This window comes from Schistocerca nitens, chromosome 7 (assembly GCF_023898315.1).
Source record: "Schistocerca nitens isolate TAMUIC-IGC-003100 chromosome 7, iqSchNite1.1, whole genome shotgun sequence".
Classification (NCBI taxonomy): domain Eukaryota; kingdom Metazoa; phylum Arthropoda; class Insecta; order Orthoptera; family Acrididae; genus Schistocerca; species Schistocerca nitens.
In genome coordinates, this window is record NC_064620.1 from 226475893 (window position 1) to 226493933 (window position 18041).

The 18041-nt window shown below is 37.3% G+C and overlaps 1 protein-coding gene across 1 annotated transcript in view; it reads right to left on the bottom strand.

Annotated features, from left to right (window-relative positions):
• The window catches only part of LOC126195543 (uncharacterized), a 111263-nt gene that overhangs the window by 59601 nt on the left and 33621 nt on the right, over positions 1-18041 (bottom strand). Inside the window, exon 5 of the mRNA XM_049934167.1 lies at positions 8362-8463. Coding sequence (XP_049790124.1) covers positions 8362-8463 — 102 coding nt within the window. The remainder of the gene's footprint in view (positions 1-8361; positions 8464-18041) is intronic.

Here is an 18041-nt window from a genome sequence, read left to right on the forward strand (position 1 = left end):
CTTTTTTTCCCTTAACTCATCACTTTAAAGTGCTGAGTGCATGAAACTGAGCAGTAAGACTAATACATGGTGTACAGCCGTGATCTTCATACATGTACCTCTTCAAGAAGTTAAGTCATTTTGACTGCACCATCACAATACATATATTCGCTAACGAAATATGTTATAAATAGTCCATCACAACTTGAGAAAAATAATGATGTCTATACCTAAAACACCAGAGGAAAAATTATCTTTATTACCCACTCTTAATGTTGTAAACAGCTCAGAAAGGAGTTCAATACACTGCAAGAAAAATTTTTGATCATTTGCCCAGTAACAAAAAATGCCCTACAGGTAGAAAATCAAGTTTTAAATCTAATCTGAAATCATTTCTCTTGGACAACTCCTCATATTCCACAAACTAAATTCTTTAAAAACTACTAGCCTGTAAAAAATACCTAGTTTTCAAATGTAGTAGGACTAAAAGAATAATATATTCCTCAATGTTAAAACTAATTATGTTTACATATCCTGGTTGGTTGGTTGGTTTGGGGAGGAAGACCAGACAGCGAGGTCATCGGTCTCATCGGATTAGGGAAGGATGGGGAAGGAAGTAGGCCGTGCCCTTTCAAAGGAACCATCCCGGCATTTGCCTGGAGCGATTTAGGGAAATCACGGAAAACCTAAATCAGGATGGCCGGACGCGGGATTGAACCGTCGTCCTCCCGAATGCGAGTCCAGTATGCTAACCACTGCGCCACCTCGCTCGGTACATATCCTGTAAACTGAATCATTCCACATCATTTTGATAAAATAATTGTTCAAATTATCTACAGAACATGTAACTAACTAATTGATAAAAGACAGCAAGCCCAATACAAGATGATACTAGAGTATGACAGAATAAAAAATACAACAAAACTCTGTAGTTAACAGTCTAACAAAATAAATTGGAGTTAATAAGAAACCTTGACACAAAATCAGATATAGAACTTTTTTCCTTGTTCATCCAAAGTGTTAAGCTTTCTCATTTCCCCTGAGAAATAGTAAATACTTACATTTTCAGCTGTAATGAACTCTCACTAGGCATAAGCAGCCTCCAACATACTGGGCACAATTTCTGTATTTTATGCTACATTCTTACTTTTTAAAGATATGGCACCATGGGAAGTAAAGCCACAAGCATATAAAATATGACTACAAAGTTGTGGTGAGTTAACAGAATTCTAATGATAAAGGCAACAAATCAGTCATTTTCCAAATCATGTCTGTTGATTTTATTTCCCGTCACTGGTACCTCAACTGTAATTGTTAATCATATCTCAATAAAATGACTGATCGAGATCAATGAACTGATGTGGTTCATTCTGACTACTAAGTGATAACTGTCTAATACCCGAAAACACTTCATTGGCTGTCTATTTTGAGAAATTAGGAGTTTATTACAGGTCTATGTCCAAGAGCACAGTTTTTTCCCACAATTTAAATTAAACATGTAACTGATCATTTCAAAGCATTTGAGAATAATTATATATTCACATCTAACATTAATATGTCAGTGTCAGTACTGATGAAGCCTTATTGTCAGCAGGAATTTTTTTTATATTCATTAGCATAACAACATTCACAAATCCAAAATTAGCAGGTAACAACACAGTTAAGATACATCAACAAATAACCTACTAAACATATAACTGAGGATGTTGCACTTGTGAGAAGTATTTCATCTAGTGGCACCTAGATGCAGTACCAGGCAGCAGCACTGCAAGAAATGTTATTATAAGAGCCAGATGCACACAGTGAGTCACTTAAGCTAAGCCTAGATTATCTGACACACAGCAGACTGCATTTGTGATGTGGTAAGCACCTTGCTGTGGTTACAAACAATACGTTCTACACATCACTGACACATACTTGAGTGAGAATCCTCTGAAAATAAGGAAATTTAGAAAAATTTTTGTTGTTAATCTTGTTCTGCATTATCCATTACAAATATTTACCTCAAAATGTAAGACAAAATAATTATTTTTTATATTATTAGTATATTTGTCCTTCATTCTATTCCAATGAAGTTCTCATCAAACTGAAGAACAACAACTCATTATTAGTAGTATTTTTGAATTTGAATCTGAAATTTTTGTGTGCTATTGTTTAGCTCTACCTTGTCTTTCTTCCTAATCCATATTTTAATGACATACATTCATCTCCTACCTTAATAAGTAACTGCCCTGTCTTTATTCTTTTCATTTTTCATGTCCTTTTTTTGGCTAGATGTTGAGCAACATTGATGGCACATTTAGTCTACCTATAGATCTACACAGATACACTGTAATGGGGGAGCAGGACAAACTTATCTTGGATGTGACCACAAGCACAAAAGACCTTGTCATCCAGGCAGCATCTGGCTGGGTCAGTCTTGACCAACACTGCAGCTGCTCACAACAGACTGAGCATTCTCAAAGTATTCTGTGGCAGTTTAATCCAATAAGCTCTCATCTTGAACTGAGTATCAGCGCAAAGTATCTATGCTAAATTGTGACATGAGGGGAGTTCTCAATTTTCGTCACTGTGATGTAATGAATGTGCCCTCCACTCCATATACGCATGCCTTTCATCACAACTCTGCTCAACTTTCTCACTGTTTTCATGAGTTGCTGATCACGTTACTGGAGCCAAGGTGCCTACTGCTTTGAACAGTTGGTGTGTCCTCAGGCAACCGGTTACCATAGGGAATACTCCATTAAGGATGACACCTATTTTCTTCAAGCGAGCAGACCTCCCCCATACTGGAAAGGCATATTTGGCTGCAGATAAATATGTGCCATTGACATGAGAAAGAGAGAGTTTGCACCTTGTTCGCTGAACAACAATTTTCAAAGGATATTATTTCTTGCTTCAACTTTCTTGGCCAGATACTCACAATGGCTTCTGTAGATGTGAGGCCTGTATCAGATACAGCCCAGACAGCAGGGTGCATTTATGTGCTCAAGCAGGTGTCCTTTGCACTACACATCATTACGAAGTGCCGTATTCATGATCTATGGAACAAGTACTAATCTAAACTAATCTAATCTAATCTGTTTGTCCTCTCAGTATTGAGTGCACATGGAATTCACGCACTACAGTCTTTGCAGGATCTGGTCTCAGTGCATTATTCCTATGATATCTTTACATAACAGCCACAGTTTTTGTGAGTTTATCCTAAATCTGTGCAAATGTTTGATCTTCTATGGTCAAGGCAAGATCATCTGTACACAGAAAAGTCTCACATTTTGGAAAACTTTTCTCATTTCCAGGCTTGATATTCAAGAACTTGAAAATCCAAATCTCCAGAAATTGTTTTCTTTCTGTCGCCGTATTCCACAAATTCCCACTGTAAATAATTTCGTAACACAAAAGTGCAAATGGGCTTCCGTACTGGCAACACATTAGTATCCAATACTATTCCTCTTACACACAATCTGGAGTTTATAAAATCAGCTGTGGAGAATGCAATAAGTTTTATATAGGACAAACTGGTAGAATTTTTAACATTCGTTTTAGAGAATACAGTAAAACCAGTGATAATTTTAAATGATCATTTGCGAATCATATTTTGGCAATTAGACACAGTTTAGATAACATTGAAACTCTTTAGAAAATCTCCATAGAATTGGAAAAGGAAGACATCTTGATTATTCAGAAGAGAACAAAATTTATAGGGTATTTCAAGACCAGCCAGAATACATTTTAAATGAATCAACTGACATTAAAAATACAAAATTCCTAGACTGCTTTGGGAATATCTTACAATCTAGTATTTTTTGACATGATCGACTTAAGCCATATTAATCCTGGCAAATATTCTAGACAATGCTATGCTTTTTACTATTTAGCACCTTTCCTAGATTTATGTATTATCTGTGCTTGTCCTATAACAATATTATGAAAAGGAAAGTTGCTACTCACCACATAGTGTAGATGCTCAGTCGCAGATGGGCACAACAAAAAGACTGTCACAAATATAGGTTTTGACAAAGGCCTTACTAGCCAAAAGATGTATTTGTGACAGTCTTTTAGTTGTAGCTATCTGCAACTCAGCATCCCGACTATATAGTGAGTAGGAACTTTCCTTTTCATAATACTGTTATGTTCCATCCTGGATTTTCCATTGTCTGATCTGTGCTTGTTTTATGTATTTTGACCACTATTTTCATCTACATCTGAGATTTTAGGCCCTTTCCTGTACTTGTATTTTTGGGAGCTGTTCTATTATGATTTGACAGTCACTTCAACTTTCTAACTAATTTTAATACATATTCTCAGTATCATTTGTGTATGCCATTTTTATTTAACACGTATTTCAGTCACTTTTCTTCTTTCTGTGGATGCATTTCACAGACCATATAATACTGACTCCATATATTAGCATCTTTGCACTCCATAGCTCAGACTCTATGTACATTTACGTCTTTGCCACTTTTGTGATCCATTTGCCATGCCTGCTACATGAAATTTAAATTTAAGTGTTTAAATCACAATTTCACCAGCTTTCTAACATGTATGGTATATGAAAAAAATGGTTCAAATGGCTCTGAGCACTATGGGACTCAACATCTTAGGTCATAAGTCCCCTAGAATTTAGAACTACTTAAACCTAACTAACCTAAGGACATCACACACACCCATGCCCGAGGCAGGATTCGAACCTGCGACCGTAGCAGTCCCGCGGTTCCGGACTGCAGCGCCAGAATATGGTATATGAAACAGCAGATAAATTCACAACACCAAATGCAACTACTCTTACACAGCATGTCACGGCTTTACATTATTGAGTGGGTTCCTACATCCGATGGAAGTAGGTCTGAAATCTTCACTCTCAGCAGATGTCAATTTCATTCTGATTGCTTTCAGAATACTTTACAATGAGTACACATCAAAACTGCAATCACAATAAATAATGTTTTAACAGCCAAAAGTGGAATTATTTCACTTACAAATTTCACAAAGGCTGTGGATCCAGTTATCATAAAACTTGTAGTTGAACAGATGGTCGAATGAAGGAAAGCAGCGGGAGGCCTACCTACGAGTGCATCAGCCAGGCTGCCAGTTATGTGGGTTGCAGCAGTTATACTGCAGAACAGTAAAACTGACAAATGACAGAAATGGAGAGTTGTATCAGGCCAATCTTACACCATCTTTACATCTGATGCCCAAAACAACTACTTTGTGTAATTTCACCTGGTATTATTATGCACAATGTTATACACAAATAGAGACCTTTCAAATTTAAGTGACTCAGCAGCAACAGTCTAAAATGAATTGGAATCTCATTATGTGCAATGTCTATTTATGGGCTTCACAAGGAACAGATTGAAGTAGAATGACCCAACACAGAAGTAATTATAGTTGTAATTTATGATGGGTTATTTCAAACAAGAGGATAGTAAAAATTCAACTGACAACACTCAAAATATGATGGCTGTATAAAATATGGCACTCCATGGGAAAAATCTGATCACCTAATTTCTGTCAGTTTCCCAAAATCAATTTAAAAAAATAAAATAATATTATAATTAAAACAGTGTAGTATAGCACGTAAGTTTCATTTTACACATATGACTTAATCTTTAGTTCACAAAATCAGATATCCACAGTATTTGATAGTACAGCCTTCCCCCACACGACCATTATAACAATGTTCTTGATCTCCAAAGCATATATAAATAATCCACTTACGTTTTCCAGAAAACCTCCAGGGAAGGTTCATAATACTTGCCCCAAAATCTACATCATTTATTATTGTCTAAATTTTAAATAACATTCTTAAGTGAATTTAGTAAAATAATTCTTTTTACTTGTGATTGGTCTTTGATGTATAAACCATACAGTCACCAGCAGATATCTAATCATAAAGTGGCAAATTTGCGATTAAAGAAATTTATTCTGTGACTCACTATACAGTTACAACCGGAATTAACAGGTACAATGGAGAATTTGATTGTTTTTTAATTTAGCAAGCATATGTATTTCAACTAGGTGGTTTGGCTATTCAAGGGCTATTTGTCAGATCACCACCAGCATGGTGATCACCATCTGGCAGAGTCTGCTCACAACAAGAGACACTCCTCCTTCGCCCCCCCCCCCCGCCTCCTCTCCCCTTCTCCACCCCTCCCCACCCTTCTGCATGCTTTCTTCTACTTCTGTTACCCACTTCCTCCTGGCCTTCCCTTTCATCTCTGGAATTCCATCATCATCTCATGCTTCTTCCTAAGCACCTTTCCATCTATTCTCTTCACTAACTTATGACATTTCAATGTTCTTTCCTCAATCTTCTCTTGCAGGGTTCCTCATGTATCATCTCTGTGAACACTTTGTTCCTCACTTTTTCCACTGTTATTACACAGTATTTCTCAAAAACTTAATTTCGCCTGCTTATACCTTACTTTTTCCCCCCTCTCATGCACCAGGTTTCTGCAGTGTAGATCAGAATTGGAATGTAATATGTTTGGTAGAAATGTCATCTAATTTTCAGGGACCTACTTCATTATGTATCACTCCTCTCACTCTCTTCAAGAGCTATCAGCTTGCCTTCCACATTCACTTTTTTTCGCCAATTCCCCCATTTTCCTGTATTGCATTCCAAAGATACTTGATGCTTTCCATCATGTTCAACCGCTCCCCCTCAGTGTTTTCTTTACTGTAAGTCTATATTTTTTTTTCTTGTTGTGAATGCCAGCTCACACTTCCACAAATTAAATTTTAGGCAATACTCTACCATGCCCTCTTCCCAAACATACAACTGTTTCTGTACTTGCTAATCTCTCTTCCCCCACATCATTAAATTACCAGCAGACAACATTACTTCCATCCTGTCTCCTGCTTCTCTTGCCACTGGCATCATTATATCGCTGTGTGGCATAGTGGTTAACGCCACTGTCTGGCATGTTGCAGATCACCAGCAGTTATTTTTTATTTAGTATTTATCATTACTGGAATATTCTTGAAATTTCATATTTGTGTATTTTAGGCTATTTCATGTTTGGATAAACAACAGCCCTCTCCAGCCAAGAGTCCAGTTCTGTTCAGGCTGTACCTCTGTGTTTGTCACAAATCTACTTTCGGGGAGAAGTGTTGCCTTTCTAGGCGCTTCAGTCTGGAACCACGCAACCGCTACAGTCGCAGGTTCGAATCCTGCCTCGCGCATTGATGTGTGTGATGTCCGTAGGTTAGTTAGGTTTAAGTAGTTCTAAGTTCTAGGGGACTGATGACCTCAGAAGTTAAGTCCCATAGTGCTCAGAGCCATTTGAACCATTTGTTGCCTTTCCCTGGCGAAGCTGCTTTCAGGTTTGGACTTGAGTATGGTTAAAATTTGACAATATCATCCATTACCACTATTAAAAGTAGCTTCCTTGTTTCAGACCATTTCTCTGCTTCAGCTATCCTCCCTCTCCCTCTCCCCTTCACTACTCCACACTTCTATACAATTTACACTTTCCTGGTTGAAATGTCTACCCCTTTCCTTCTCAGTACCTCCCAAAATTTATTTCTGACAGTGTTGCATGCTTTCTCACAATCCTGTGTGACTCCCAAGTCCAAACCTTCTTCCAAACAAGGGAGATAGTCAATCACATGAAATAGGGAGGCTACCTGTAGGTGTGAAGTTCTCTGTGCACCTGTGTCCTGTCACCATTACAGCAGCTGTGAAGAACCTAGGCACACACCACAAAGATACAGGAAGACTTGGGGTTGGTCAAGGATGCTGGAAAACCATTGGAAAATGCAGGAATTAACAGCATACCAAACAGATGGGAGACACATGTGAGGATACTAAAAAAAGGATAGTGGATAAACAATTGAAACATTGTAAGAGCAACTGTAGGAGGAGAGTAACAGATCATCTGTTGCATAACCCAACTTTCAGCCAGGGCACCATCAGGTTGGATTCGATGAGACTCAGGCCCTGGCTGCCCCGAACTGATATTATGATGGTTTATACACAGAAGTGATGAGAATTATCAAACACACCGATAGTATGGATGGAAATAAAATGTGCACTACTCTTTCATCACGGGGTGAGAGCAACAGTGGAAGACAGCAATCAACAACTTCCAATTGCACTCAAGGTTTTGAAAATGTGTGATGGCACGTATCTATGTAGGAAAACATAAATATAAAATTTTACTTCGGTCAGTAGTGGGCCGAGCCTTGAACTGGATTGTTGTAGACCCTACAACTACCTTGAAAGGTGTTCTCTGATAAATTCATTCAGCCACAACATAATACTCCAGATTATTTTGACAAACGTAACATTACTCTATTTCATTCACAGAACTTCTTACTAATATCTTGTATTAGAATGCACATACAATAGTTATAACGTAACAAAATTAAACTTACCTTCAGAGACATCTGGAGCAGACAAGATATTTAGTGCAAGTACAACTTCAAGCAGCTCTAAGAGTGATGGATTATTGTAGTTCATTGTTTCACTCTTAGCACCTGCAATAATTAAAAATATTGCTGCACAATTTTAGTGTTATATTTACTATGAATAAGAATGGGTCAAATATGATAAAATTACCATTTGTAGTAAATTTGTTTTGTTATAAACAGTAACATATAAGGGCCAATATTCATACACACATCTCTACAACTAACAATTTGCTCTCATTTAAATAAGGCATTAAAATTATTTCACAGACCTAGTAATAAAACAGTAATGTGAGATGATTGACAGGCAATACCAACATGCACGGGTTTGACAGACAGCGCGGATCCAGACACAGGAGAGCACAGTCAGCGATTAGGTGGCATGCTGTAGCAGAAGGATATAGCACAGCCGAAGCATGAGAGTCTGTTAATGGAAGGCTGTCATCATCGTCTACATGATGTTTTCTGCTAAATTAGCAGGTCATTTTGTGTCTCCACTTCCTGTGATCCACACCTACCTTCTATAAAATTTGCAATATGAGCTGTCATCTATTCCATTACCCAGGATCTGAAACCTCTTCCCCCCTCATCTCCTCTCCCCATTTCTACTCCTCTAAGACAGTTTTTATAAGCCCCTCCTCATTTTTATTACCGTATATACTCTAATAATCCGTGCATGTTTTTTCCCGAATTTTAGGACGAAAAAGTGGGGTGCACGGATTATTCGAAACATTGCTGGTACTGCTCCGCCTCCAACAATACATCCCATTACACTATTGCATTGTTGCAGCCTCAGTCTGTGACACATCAGTAGCACATTAGGAGTGAAGTATTAACGTCTTCTAACTTGTTAATTATGGCTACAAGTTCTTGTTATCGCTCGTACACTGCTAAAGAAAAAGTGAAAATTATTGAAGAAGCCGAGAATATAGGAAACCGTGCAGCAGGAAGAAAGTACGACATGAGTGAGAATTGTATTCACGACTGATGAAAAAATAAAACGCAGCTTCAAGAAACTAATAGTAATCGCCGGGCATTTCGTGGCCAAAAAGCAAAGCATCCGGACCTCAAGAAAAGGCTCTGCGACTATGTAGATGAGAAGCAACAATACGGATGTGCGGTGATGAGTGAAATGTGCCAACTTAAAGCATTGTCTTTAGCCAAAGAACTAGGCATTACCAGTTTCAAAGCTAGCCGGGGCTTGCTATCAAGATTTTTCATCCGAAATGGTTTAGGATTCCGGAGGAAAACTACTATCGCTCAGCGGCTTCCAGGTGATTACGAGGAAAAAATAGTAAATTTTCATTGTTATGTGATAAATCGGCGCCGTAAACAGTCCTATATATTTTCGCAAATTGGTAATGCGGATCAAACGGCAGTCTATTTTGAAATGCCGCTCGACAAAACAGTGAACAGGAAAGGAGAATTCAGCATCATGATACGAACTGGTGGCAGTGAGAAACAAAGATGTACAGTGATGTTGTGTGTAACTGGCGATGGACGAAAGCTACCACCTTACGTGATATTTAAAAGGAAAACTATTCCGATAGTATCAGTAAAAGGCATACCAGTATTAGTGAGAGTGAATCCGAAAGGGTGGATGGACAATGAACTTATAACTGACTGGGTGACACATATTTGGCAATGTCGTCCTGATGGGTTACTGAATTTACGCAACATGTTGGTCCTGGACAGCTTCCGCGGACATACAACTAAGGAAGTGCGAGACAAATTACAAACAGGGAAAGCTGACTTGGTCATTATCCCTGGAGGCCTAACATCCATCCTACAACCACTAGATGTGTGTATAAATCAGCCATTCAAAGCTGCACTTAAACAGCGATATACGCAATGGATGGCTGATGAAAACCGTAAGTTCACACCTAGTGGAAAAATCAAACGGCTGGATTTGTCCCAGATTTGTGAATGGGTGAAAAGTGCATGGGACTCCATTCTGCAACCACTGGTGGAAAAATCCTTCAAAAAATGTGGAATCACAAATTCACTGGATGGAACAGAGGACGATGTTCTATGGGAAGATGGTGAAGACAACAATGATTCTCCCACTAGTAATGATGATGAAAGTGATGAATAGAGTGGTAAGAGAGGAAACGTACCAGTATTGACTAAAATATTTTATTGCACATACCGTATTAACAAATTCTTAAACAAGATAATTCGCATATCTTTTTATGCTATTGTAGGTACGCTGGCGGTGATAATGTTCCCCAGCCACCCACCCGTCTAATGGGCCAAACCAGTAGTTATTATACATACTTTTGAATACATCATAATGTTGGAACATTTTTTTTCTTTTCTTTTTTTTTGTAAATAAAACAAACTAAAGCAAAAAATAATTTTTTTCCCTCCTCTTCCTCAAAATTGGGGTGTGCGGATTATTCGAGGGTGTGGATTATTCGAGTATATAGGGAATTCAGTAATTACATTACATTTCCTCTCTCTCTCTCTTCATTTTCTATTCTGTTCATCCCAATTAATCCTTTCCACCCCCCACCATGTCCACAAATCAAAACCCTCCACTTCACCCTGCTCGATCTTTCTTCCTCCATGTCCACATTTCAGCACCGTGCAGGACATGATGTACAAAAATTTTTAGTAGTTTTTCTCCTGAAATATTTGTCCATTTTGCTGCAGAAAATTCTCCATTTCTTATAAAATACCTTTTTGTCAGTGCTGTCCTGGTTTTAATTTCTGCACTGGTCTAACCATCAGTTTCTATCCTGCTTGCCAAGTATTTAATGCTTTGAATGTGTTCTACTATTTCTCCACTCCACATTCTTTCCCTTTTTATCCAACCCCTCCCCTCAAGTGAAGTCACTTTTGTTTTCTTTGTATTTACTTTCATTCCCTAAATCATTCCTTTACCTTCATTGGCCCTCACTGTACACTGTAATTCTCATTCATCTGTTGCTAGAAGGCAGGGCAAGAAGGCAACTGCAATCACTGCAGACCTGTGAGGACCAAGCTCAGGGTGGTTTCCAGTTAAAAGATTAACAGGCTCCATTCACGCTAGTACAGCTGTTGAGAGCACCTCCATCGCTGATTCTATTTTTTCTTAAACTGGATGGATTTGATGAAAACTGCAACAGTCATTCTCCCAGTGAACCGAAGAAAATAGGGATTTCTATTTCTGTCCTAGTCAGTTGTCAGCATTTGTGGAAATACCAGAAATGTTTGATGTCACTGACCGATGCAGTATGTTTTCCCTGCCAGACAAAATGCGCAGTGTGGGCCACCAAGCAATCTGGGATTTCCACTGCTAATCCATGGGCAGGTGCATTTGAGTAAAGGGCCCTAATGTTTCCAGTTTCTTGATTCAGCAACACAGTCAGGCATGAAGTATGAAGGCAGTCTATGGTCTGCATCTGATGCTATCAGAGCTTGTGATCTGTTGTATGCTATGGTTAGAATGGATTGTAAATACTCTCTGGTGCCAAAAAAAGAAAACCTAGGCGACAACCTATAAGAGCAGTTGCAGCCATAGGGTTCATGAATTGTTTCAGTGAATGTACAGTGGGATGAGAAAGAATGTAGTGTTACTAAAGGTTCATCAGGTGATAATGCTGAAGAATCTTATGTTTTGTGCTGATGACAGTGTTCCAGTAGCGGAAATAGCTAATAATAACACAGGCTTGCAAAAAAATATTTTTTGAAATTTGATAACTGACTTTTATGTACTTTTCAGCATTTCAAAAATGCAATCCATTTTTTTCTATCAGATTTTCTCACAGATTTTGGGTATAATAACAAAATTTAAGCAATTTATCACATTTCTTCAAACGTTATAAAATTTTATTTTATTTATAAATCATGTTCTAAACTACATTTCCAGTACACTTCCATTTTTCTTTAAGCTCGTAAGTCCTTATAATAACACTTTCGCATTCTGTCGAAGCTTCTTTTATTGATTTTCTGGCTGTGAAATCATTGAGGATAATCTCTTTTTATCATCCAGCACTAGTCCGCTATCAAGTTGACATTCCCATCTTCCTTGATATCTTCTTTCCATTTCTTTGATATCTGGGTGGAATCTTTCGGTCTGCTCTTCACTTACATCACCAAGGTATGCAGAGAAGTAGTCAAGATGTGAGTGCTCTTTTTACAGCCCAGCTTCTTAAAGTTGTTGAGCATGTCTGTGACGATTGTCTTGTAATATGCATCTCTTGTGTTACCTACGAAACCGGTAACAACTAATTTAAAAGATGTTCATGCTGCCTTTTCTTTTGTTTCCATTTTGTCCACAAAGTTGGGATCTGTCATTAGTTTTCTAATGTCTGGTCTGACAAATATTCCTTCCTTTAGCCTTGCCTGGGATAAACCGGGAAACTGTCCATTAAGATATCTGAAACACTCCCCTTCTTTTGGCAATGCCTTAACAGATTGTTTCATCAGCCCCAACTTAATGTAAAGTGGTGGAAGCAATACCTTTTTGGGATTCACAAGGCTTTTCCTCTCAACATTTTTAACCTCTACCGGTAAGGTTTTTCTCAAGGGCCAACCTTTTTTTATGTAGTGTTGCTTTCTGTCTTTCCTGCCCCATTCACAGAGAAGCCAAGGGAACTTTGTATAGCCACTCTGATGACCAAGCAGCTTGAAATCACTTTTAAATCACCACATAGTGTCCATTTGTGGTCTGAATAGCAGAGTTTCCTTAAAATCAGTTCAAGGTTTTCATAAGATTCTTTTAAGTGAACCGAGTGTCCAACTGGTATAGAAGCATACTTATTGCCATTGTGTAAAAGTACTGCTTGAAGGCTTCTTTTTGAAGAATCAATAAAAAGTATCCACTCATCAGGAACATATTCTATTTTGAAACAGGCCATAAGTCCAGGAACATCATAGCAAAACACCAGGTCACCTTCTTGAGGGAAGAAAAATACAAACTCCTTTTCCCACAATCGATACCAAGAGAAGGATGTACCCTGACCCAACATCTTTCAATCTAGATCCTAAAAACTCTGCCAATTCTTTAAAACGGCTTAGGTCTCTAACCAAATCTTTCAGTTCAGATTGTGAGAATGGAATGGGATCGGTTGTGCCAGGAGTATAGCAATCTCTGTCTTCTTCACTATCACCTTGCTGAGCCAATGGCTCATAATCATCTGTATCATCCAAAGAATGTGGAGGAGAGGCTATTGGTAATTCAGGTCCATGAGGAACAGGGCGAATGGCTGATTGAATGTTAGGGTAACAAATATCCTTTTTGTTTTTCAAATTGAAACCTCATGTACATTGCAAGAACAAAAATAGCAGTCATCACTATGATTTTTGGGCTCCCTCCAAACCATTCGTATTCCAAAACATAAGAACTGCTTTTTACATTGAAACCATTGCCTCCGTTCTTCAACACACACTGAAAAAACTTTGTACGGGGCCCAAGGCTCCTCTTGATCACCTAAATTTATATCAAAATAGGTGAAATAGACTTTTCAACAAAATCAGAAATGTTTCTTTGTTGCTTTTTAACAGTATAGTTACCACAAATGTGGCAGAAGCAATCTGGTGAGTTTATACATCCTTTGGTAGCCATTGTCCATAAAATAACTTCACAACACAAGAAAACAGTCACTACTTTAAACCACTAGTAAACAACAACAAATACACAGCACAGAGTGAAGTGAACTGAAGGACAATAGCAGACGTTCACTGCTTGGTGATGGCAGGGGAAGAGGTAGTGCAACAGACAGACACTGACATGAAAATACTGCTGGTTTCTCCTAATTACTCTTTATTTTATGTGTATCTAGTATAAAAACGGCTAAATAACAGTTTATGGAGATCCTAAAAACCAAAATTCAAATTCACTAGAGTGCTGAAATATCGGAGAAAGCTAAAACTAGACAAGGAGTTTGTGAAATAACCATACATGATGGAATTTTTTCACTATTTATCCTGAAATCAGCATTGAAACTACTATAAATATCACTTAATAAATTTGAAACAATTTTTATGTTACAGACCTGTGTAATGTTACTGTACAGCAAACTGGTGCACGCCAAGATCTAAAAGATTAAAGAAAATCATCTAAGAAATGTAACGGCTTTCAAGTTGTCAATGATCTTACAGATTCAGGAACCTGGCCGGATATTATAAACGATAATTTTAGGACAAGAGCAATTATGAATGGTCCACAAGACATCAATGTAAAAATGTCACATCTCCTGCGGCTAGTGAGACAAAAAGGCGATTTATTGTTTCTCATTACTTCTGTCATCTTTCAAATGATGAAAAAGTTTAGGAAACGTGGCTTGCACATTCTAAAAAAAAGATGCTGTGGTATTGTTTTTGTTGTGTTGTGTTTTGTTCAATTTGAGTGGTGTCACTATCACAAGAAATGGTTTAAGAGACTGGCAAAGCTTGTCCAAAGTTCTCTCTAACCAAGTACAGTCCTACAATCATATTACTGAAATGCTCAACTGGAAAGAGCTTTTGCAGAGAATTAAAAACTCAAAATTAATTGATCAGGCAACTCAAGATCAAACTGATCAGGAAGAAATGAGATGGAGATGAGTTTTGTTAAGGTTATTATACTACATACCCATGGCATACCACTTGTAGATTATAGGGGACACACTTACAATGAGAGCAATGTGAAGAGCAAGAAGAGTGGTAACGAGCTTGTATCATCGAAGAAAATCTAAGATCTCATTATATCCCTTGTTGTGTTCATAGGTTGAACTTGGTTATTGATGACGCAGTTATATCATCTATAATTGTGCCTGTTTTATATAGTTCACAGATTGTTCACATTAACTTTTGCCATTGGGAAGGACTTGAGAATAATGTAAACATGGCTCTGAAACCACTGTGTGACACCAGATGGGAGGCCAGGACTGGAAGTATTCAGGTTATAAGATCAGTGCCTAATAACATAAGACTTGCATTAACAGAGTTAAGGGATACATGCAAAAATGGTTCAATGCGTTTCAGTGAAGTATCTAGTCTCTTGAAAGAAATCTCAAAATTTAATTTTTCTTTGTGTGCTGCGATACGGCATAATGTGCTCTGCCATATCAACAGAGTCAATAAAGCAGTTCAGCAAGAAGATAATCAATTAGACACTATAGTAAAATTTATAAAATCAATACTTCGTGATACTGAAGAACATAGAACCAGTAGTTTTGAAAAGGTTAACAAAGAAATGGAGGAATTAGTTGCATCTTTAGCAAATATTGCTGAGTTAACAGAACCCAGTATTAAAAGGCAGGCTTCTTAAGGATGAACTCATTCCTGGGGAAGAAAATTGCTTTAGGGTAAACCACTACTACATTTTGACAGACACCATTATCACATCTTTGAAGCAAATATTTCAGCAGCTCATTAACTGCTGTGACATGAACTTGGCAACAAAGAAATACGATCTCAACAGAGGATCCAGGAATCTTGCAGAAACTTTGAGACACCTTAAAATGCATTTAGGTGCCATAAATTCAAACAGCTTGCAAACAAATTGGAACTGTGCCCCTTGTGCTTCCACATACTGCAAACACGTTTAGAACTAGTTCAGTACATCTTCGAAATGGACTTGCAAGAAGTTTTTCCAAAATGCCATGCCAGTGTTTGTAGCTTCTGCAGAACATAGCTTTTTCAAGTTAAAGATAATTAAAAGCTATCTCAGATCTTCACTGAGCAACAAGCAGCTAAGAAGTCTTGCCATAATAGCAGTGTAAAGGAGGACTGCACTTTCGCTTGAGACAGAGAAACTGGTAAATGTCTTAACTGCTCAAAAAGCAAGAAAAGTGAAGATTTAAGTGAGTAATTTTTAAAGTAAAACAATGGAAAATGCAGGATAGAATAATAACATCAAACCTAAATTAGCGAAACTTATTTGTGAAACGCTCACAGGCACCAAATCAAAAGTAAAGTTTCAGGGTGAAATATCGAAGGCATAAAAACACGTGTAAGGCAAGGTGATGGCCTGTCTCCACTCCTCTTTAACTGCATACTAGAGTAAACAGTAAGAGAATGGAAACAAAAACTAAAAGAACAGAAACTATCACCAATCCGAATGGGAACTAAAAAAAAAAAAGAAAGGTATTGAAATTGACTGTTTAACATCTGTGAATGATTTTGCCATTCTTTCTGAAAACCTAACAAACGCTAGAATACAAATCAATCTACTGGAAGAAATAGCCAACAAAGAAGTTTTAAAAATATCTGTAGAAAAAATAAAATTTATGACAAATATAAAAAAATCTCCGGAATCCCCAGCAACAGATAATGCCAGATAAGGAGGATAAATAAATTTAAATATTTGGGAGAAATTATCCAAGAAAATGGCTTAGAAAAATTCGCTGTAGAAGAAAGAGTGCATAAAATGTAGAGAAGTAGAACCAGAATGTCTCTATGCAACTGAATGTTTAGTACTGAACTACAAATTACACAAACATGACGTCTTAGAAAGAAAAATCATTCGAAAAATACTTGGGCCACCAAAAAATACAGAGGTATGGAAATTAAGAAGCAATGAAGAAGTTTATAGCAACATAGAAAACATAAAGGAAACACTATGAAAGAAGCGACTGCTGTTTTTTGGACACTTATACAGAATGAACGGCAACAGGTTAACCAAACACATTTTTAAATATCTTTGGGACAAGAAGTCAACAATAGCCTGGATTCAAGAATTTAGGAAAGATTTGGAAAGAAACAACATAAGTGAAAAAGATGTAACAGAGAGAGAGAAATTTTCAAGAGGAAAGTGTTAAAAATGGAAGGATTCCACTGCAGGAGGAAGAAGAAGACAGGGCCAAAGTGGTCCAAGGAGAGAAAAAGGATACATAGTTAAAAGATGAAAGAATACTGGAGTAAAGAGAAAGAACAACGAAGAAGGAAGCATTGAAATTAGTGCATGGTCCTTAGATGACCCAAAGAAAGAAAGAAAGAAAGAAAAATATTATGAAAAGAATAGTTGCAACTCACCATGTAGTGGAGATGCTGAGTTGTAGATAAGCACCTATCTGCGACTCGGCATTTCCACTCTATGGTGAGTAGCAGTCATCCTTTACATAATATTGTTAATTTTTAAATTAATTCTTTTACAATTAGGTAGGCTTTTCCCTATTTTACTTATCATTAGACAGACTCTATTTAATCATATGACTAATTTTGTATGGTTTTAGCAGTGCATGTAAAAGTTATTACTAGAACGTCAGCCAATTTTTCCAATTGTGAAAACTACTTTGACAAATGTAAGCATGACCTTTCTGAAATATTTGCAAAAAATATTTAGTAATTTATTATAACAGACATAACTAAAATCAGTTCAGAATTGGCTCAGTATTATTGTAACGCCTCATACACCTAATAAATTTTTAGATTCCTGTTTTTCCAGTTCTATTGGGTCTTAGTTTTAGGTGCACGTTCATTCATATTAGTATATTTTTGGTGCATACTTTCCTTGTTTTAGTATATACTTCATGTATTTTGTGCAAGTTTTAATGCCTAAGTGCTTACATTTAACATGGCAAAGATGAACTGGTAATCTAGCACCAGCAACACCACCATCTGTTTGCATTACACAAAAAAAGATGAGGGTGATATTGTGAAATCTACACCATCTAGTATTCTTACAACTTAAGATTACCATGCTACACTCCATATAAAAAATAAATGAATGCATTTTT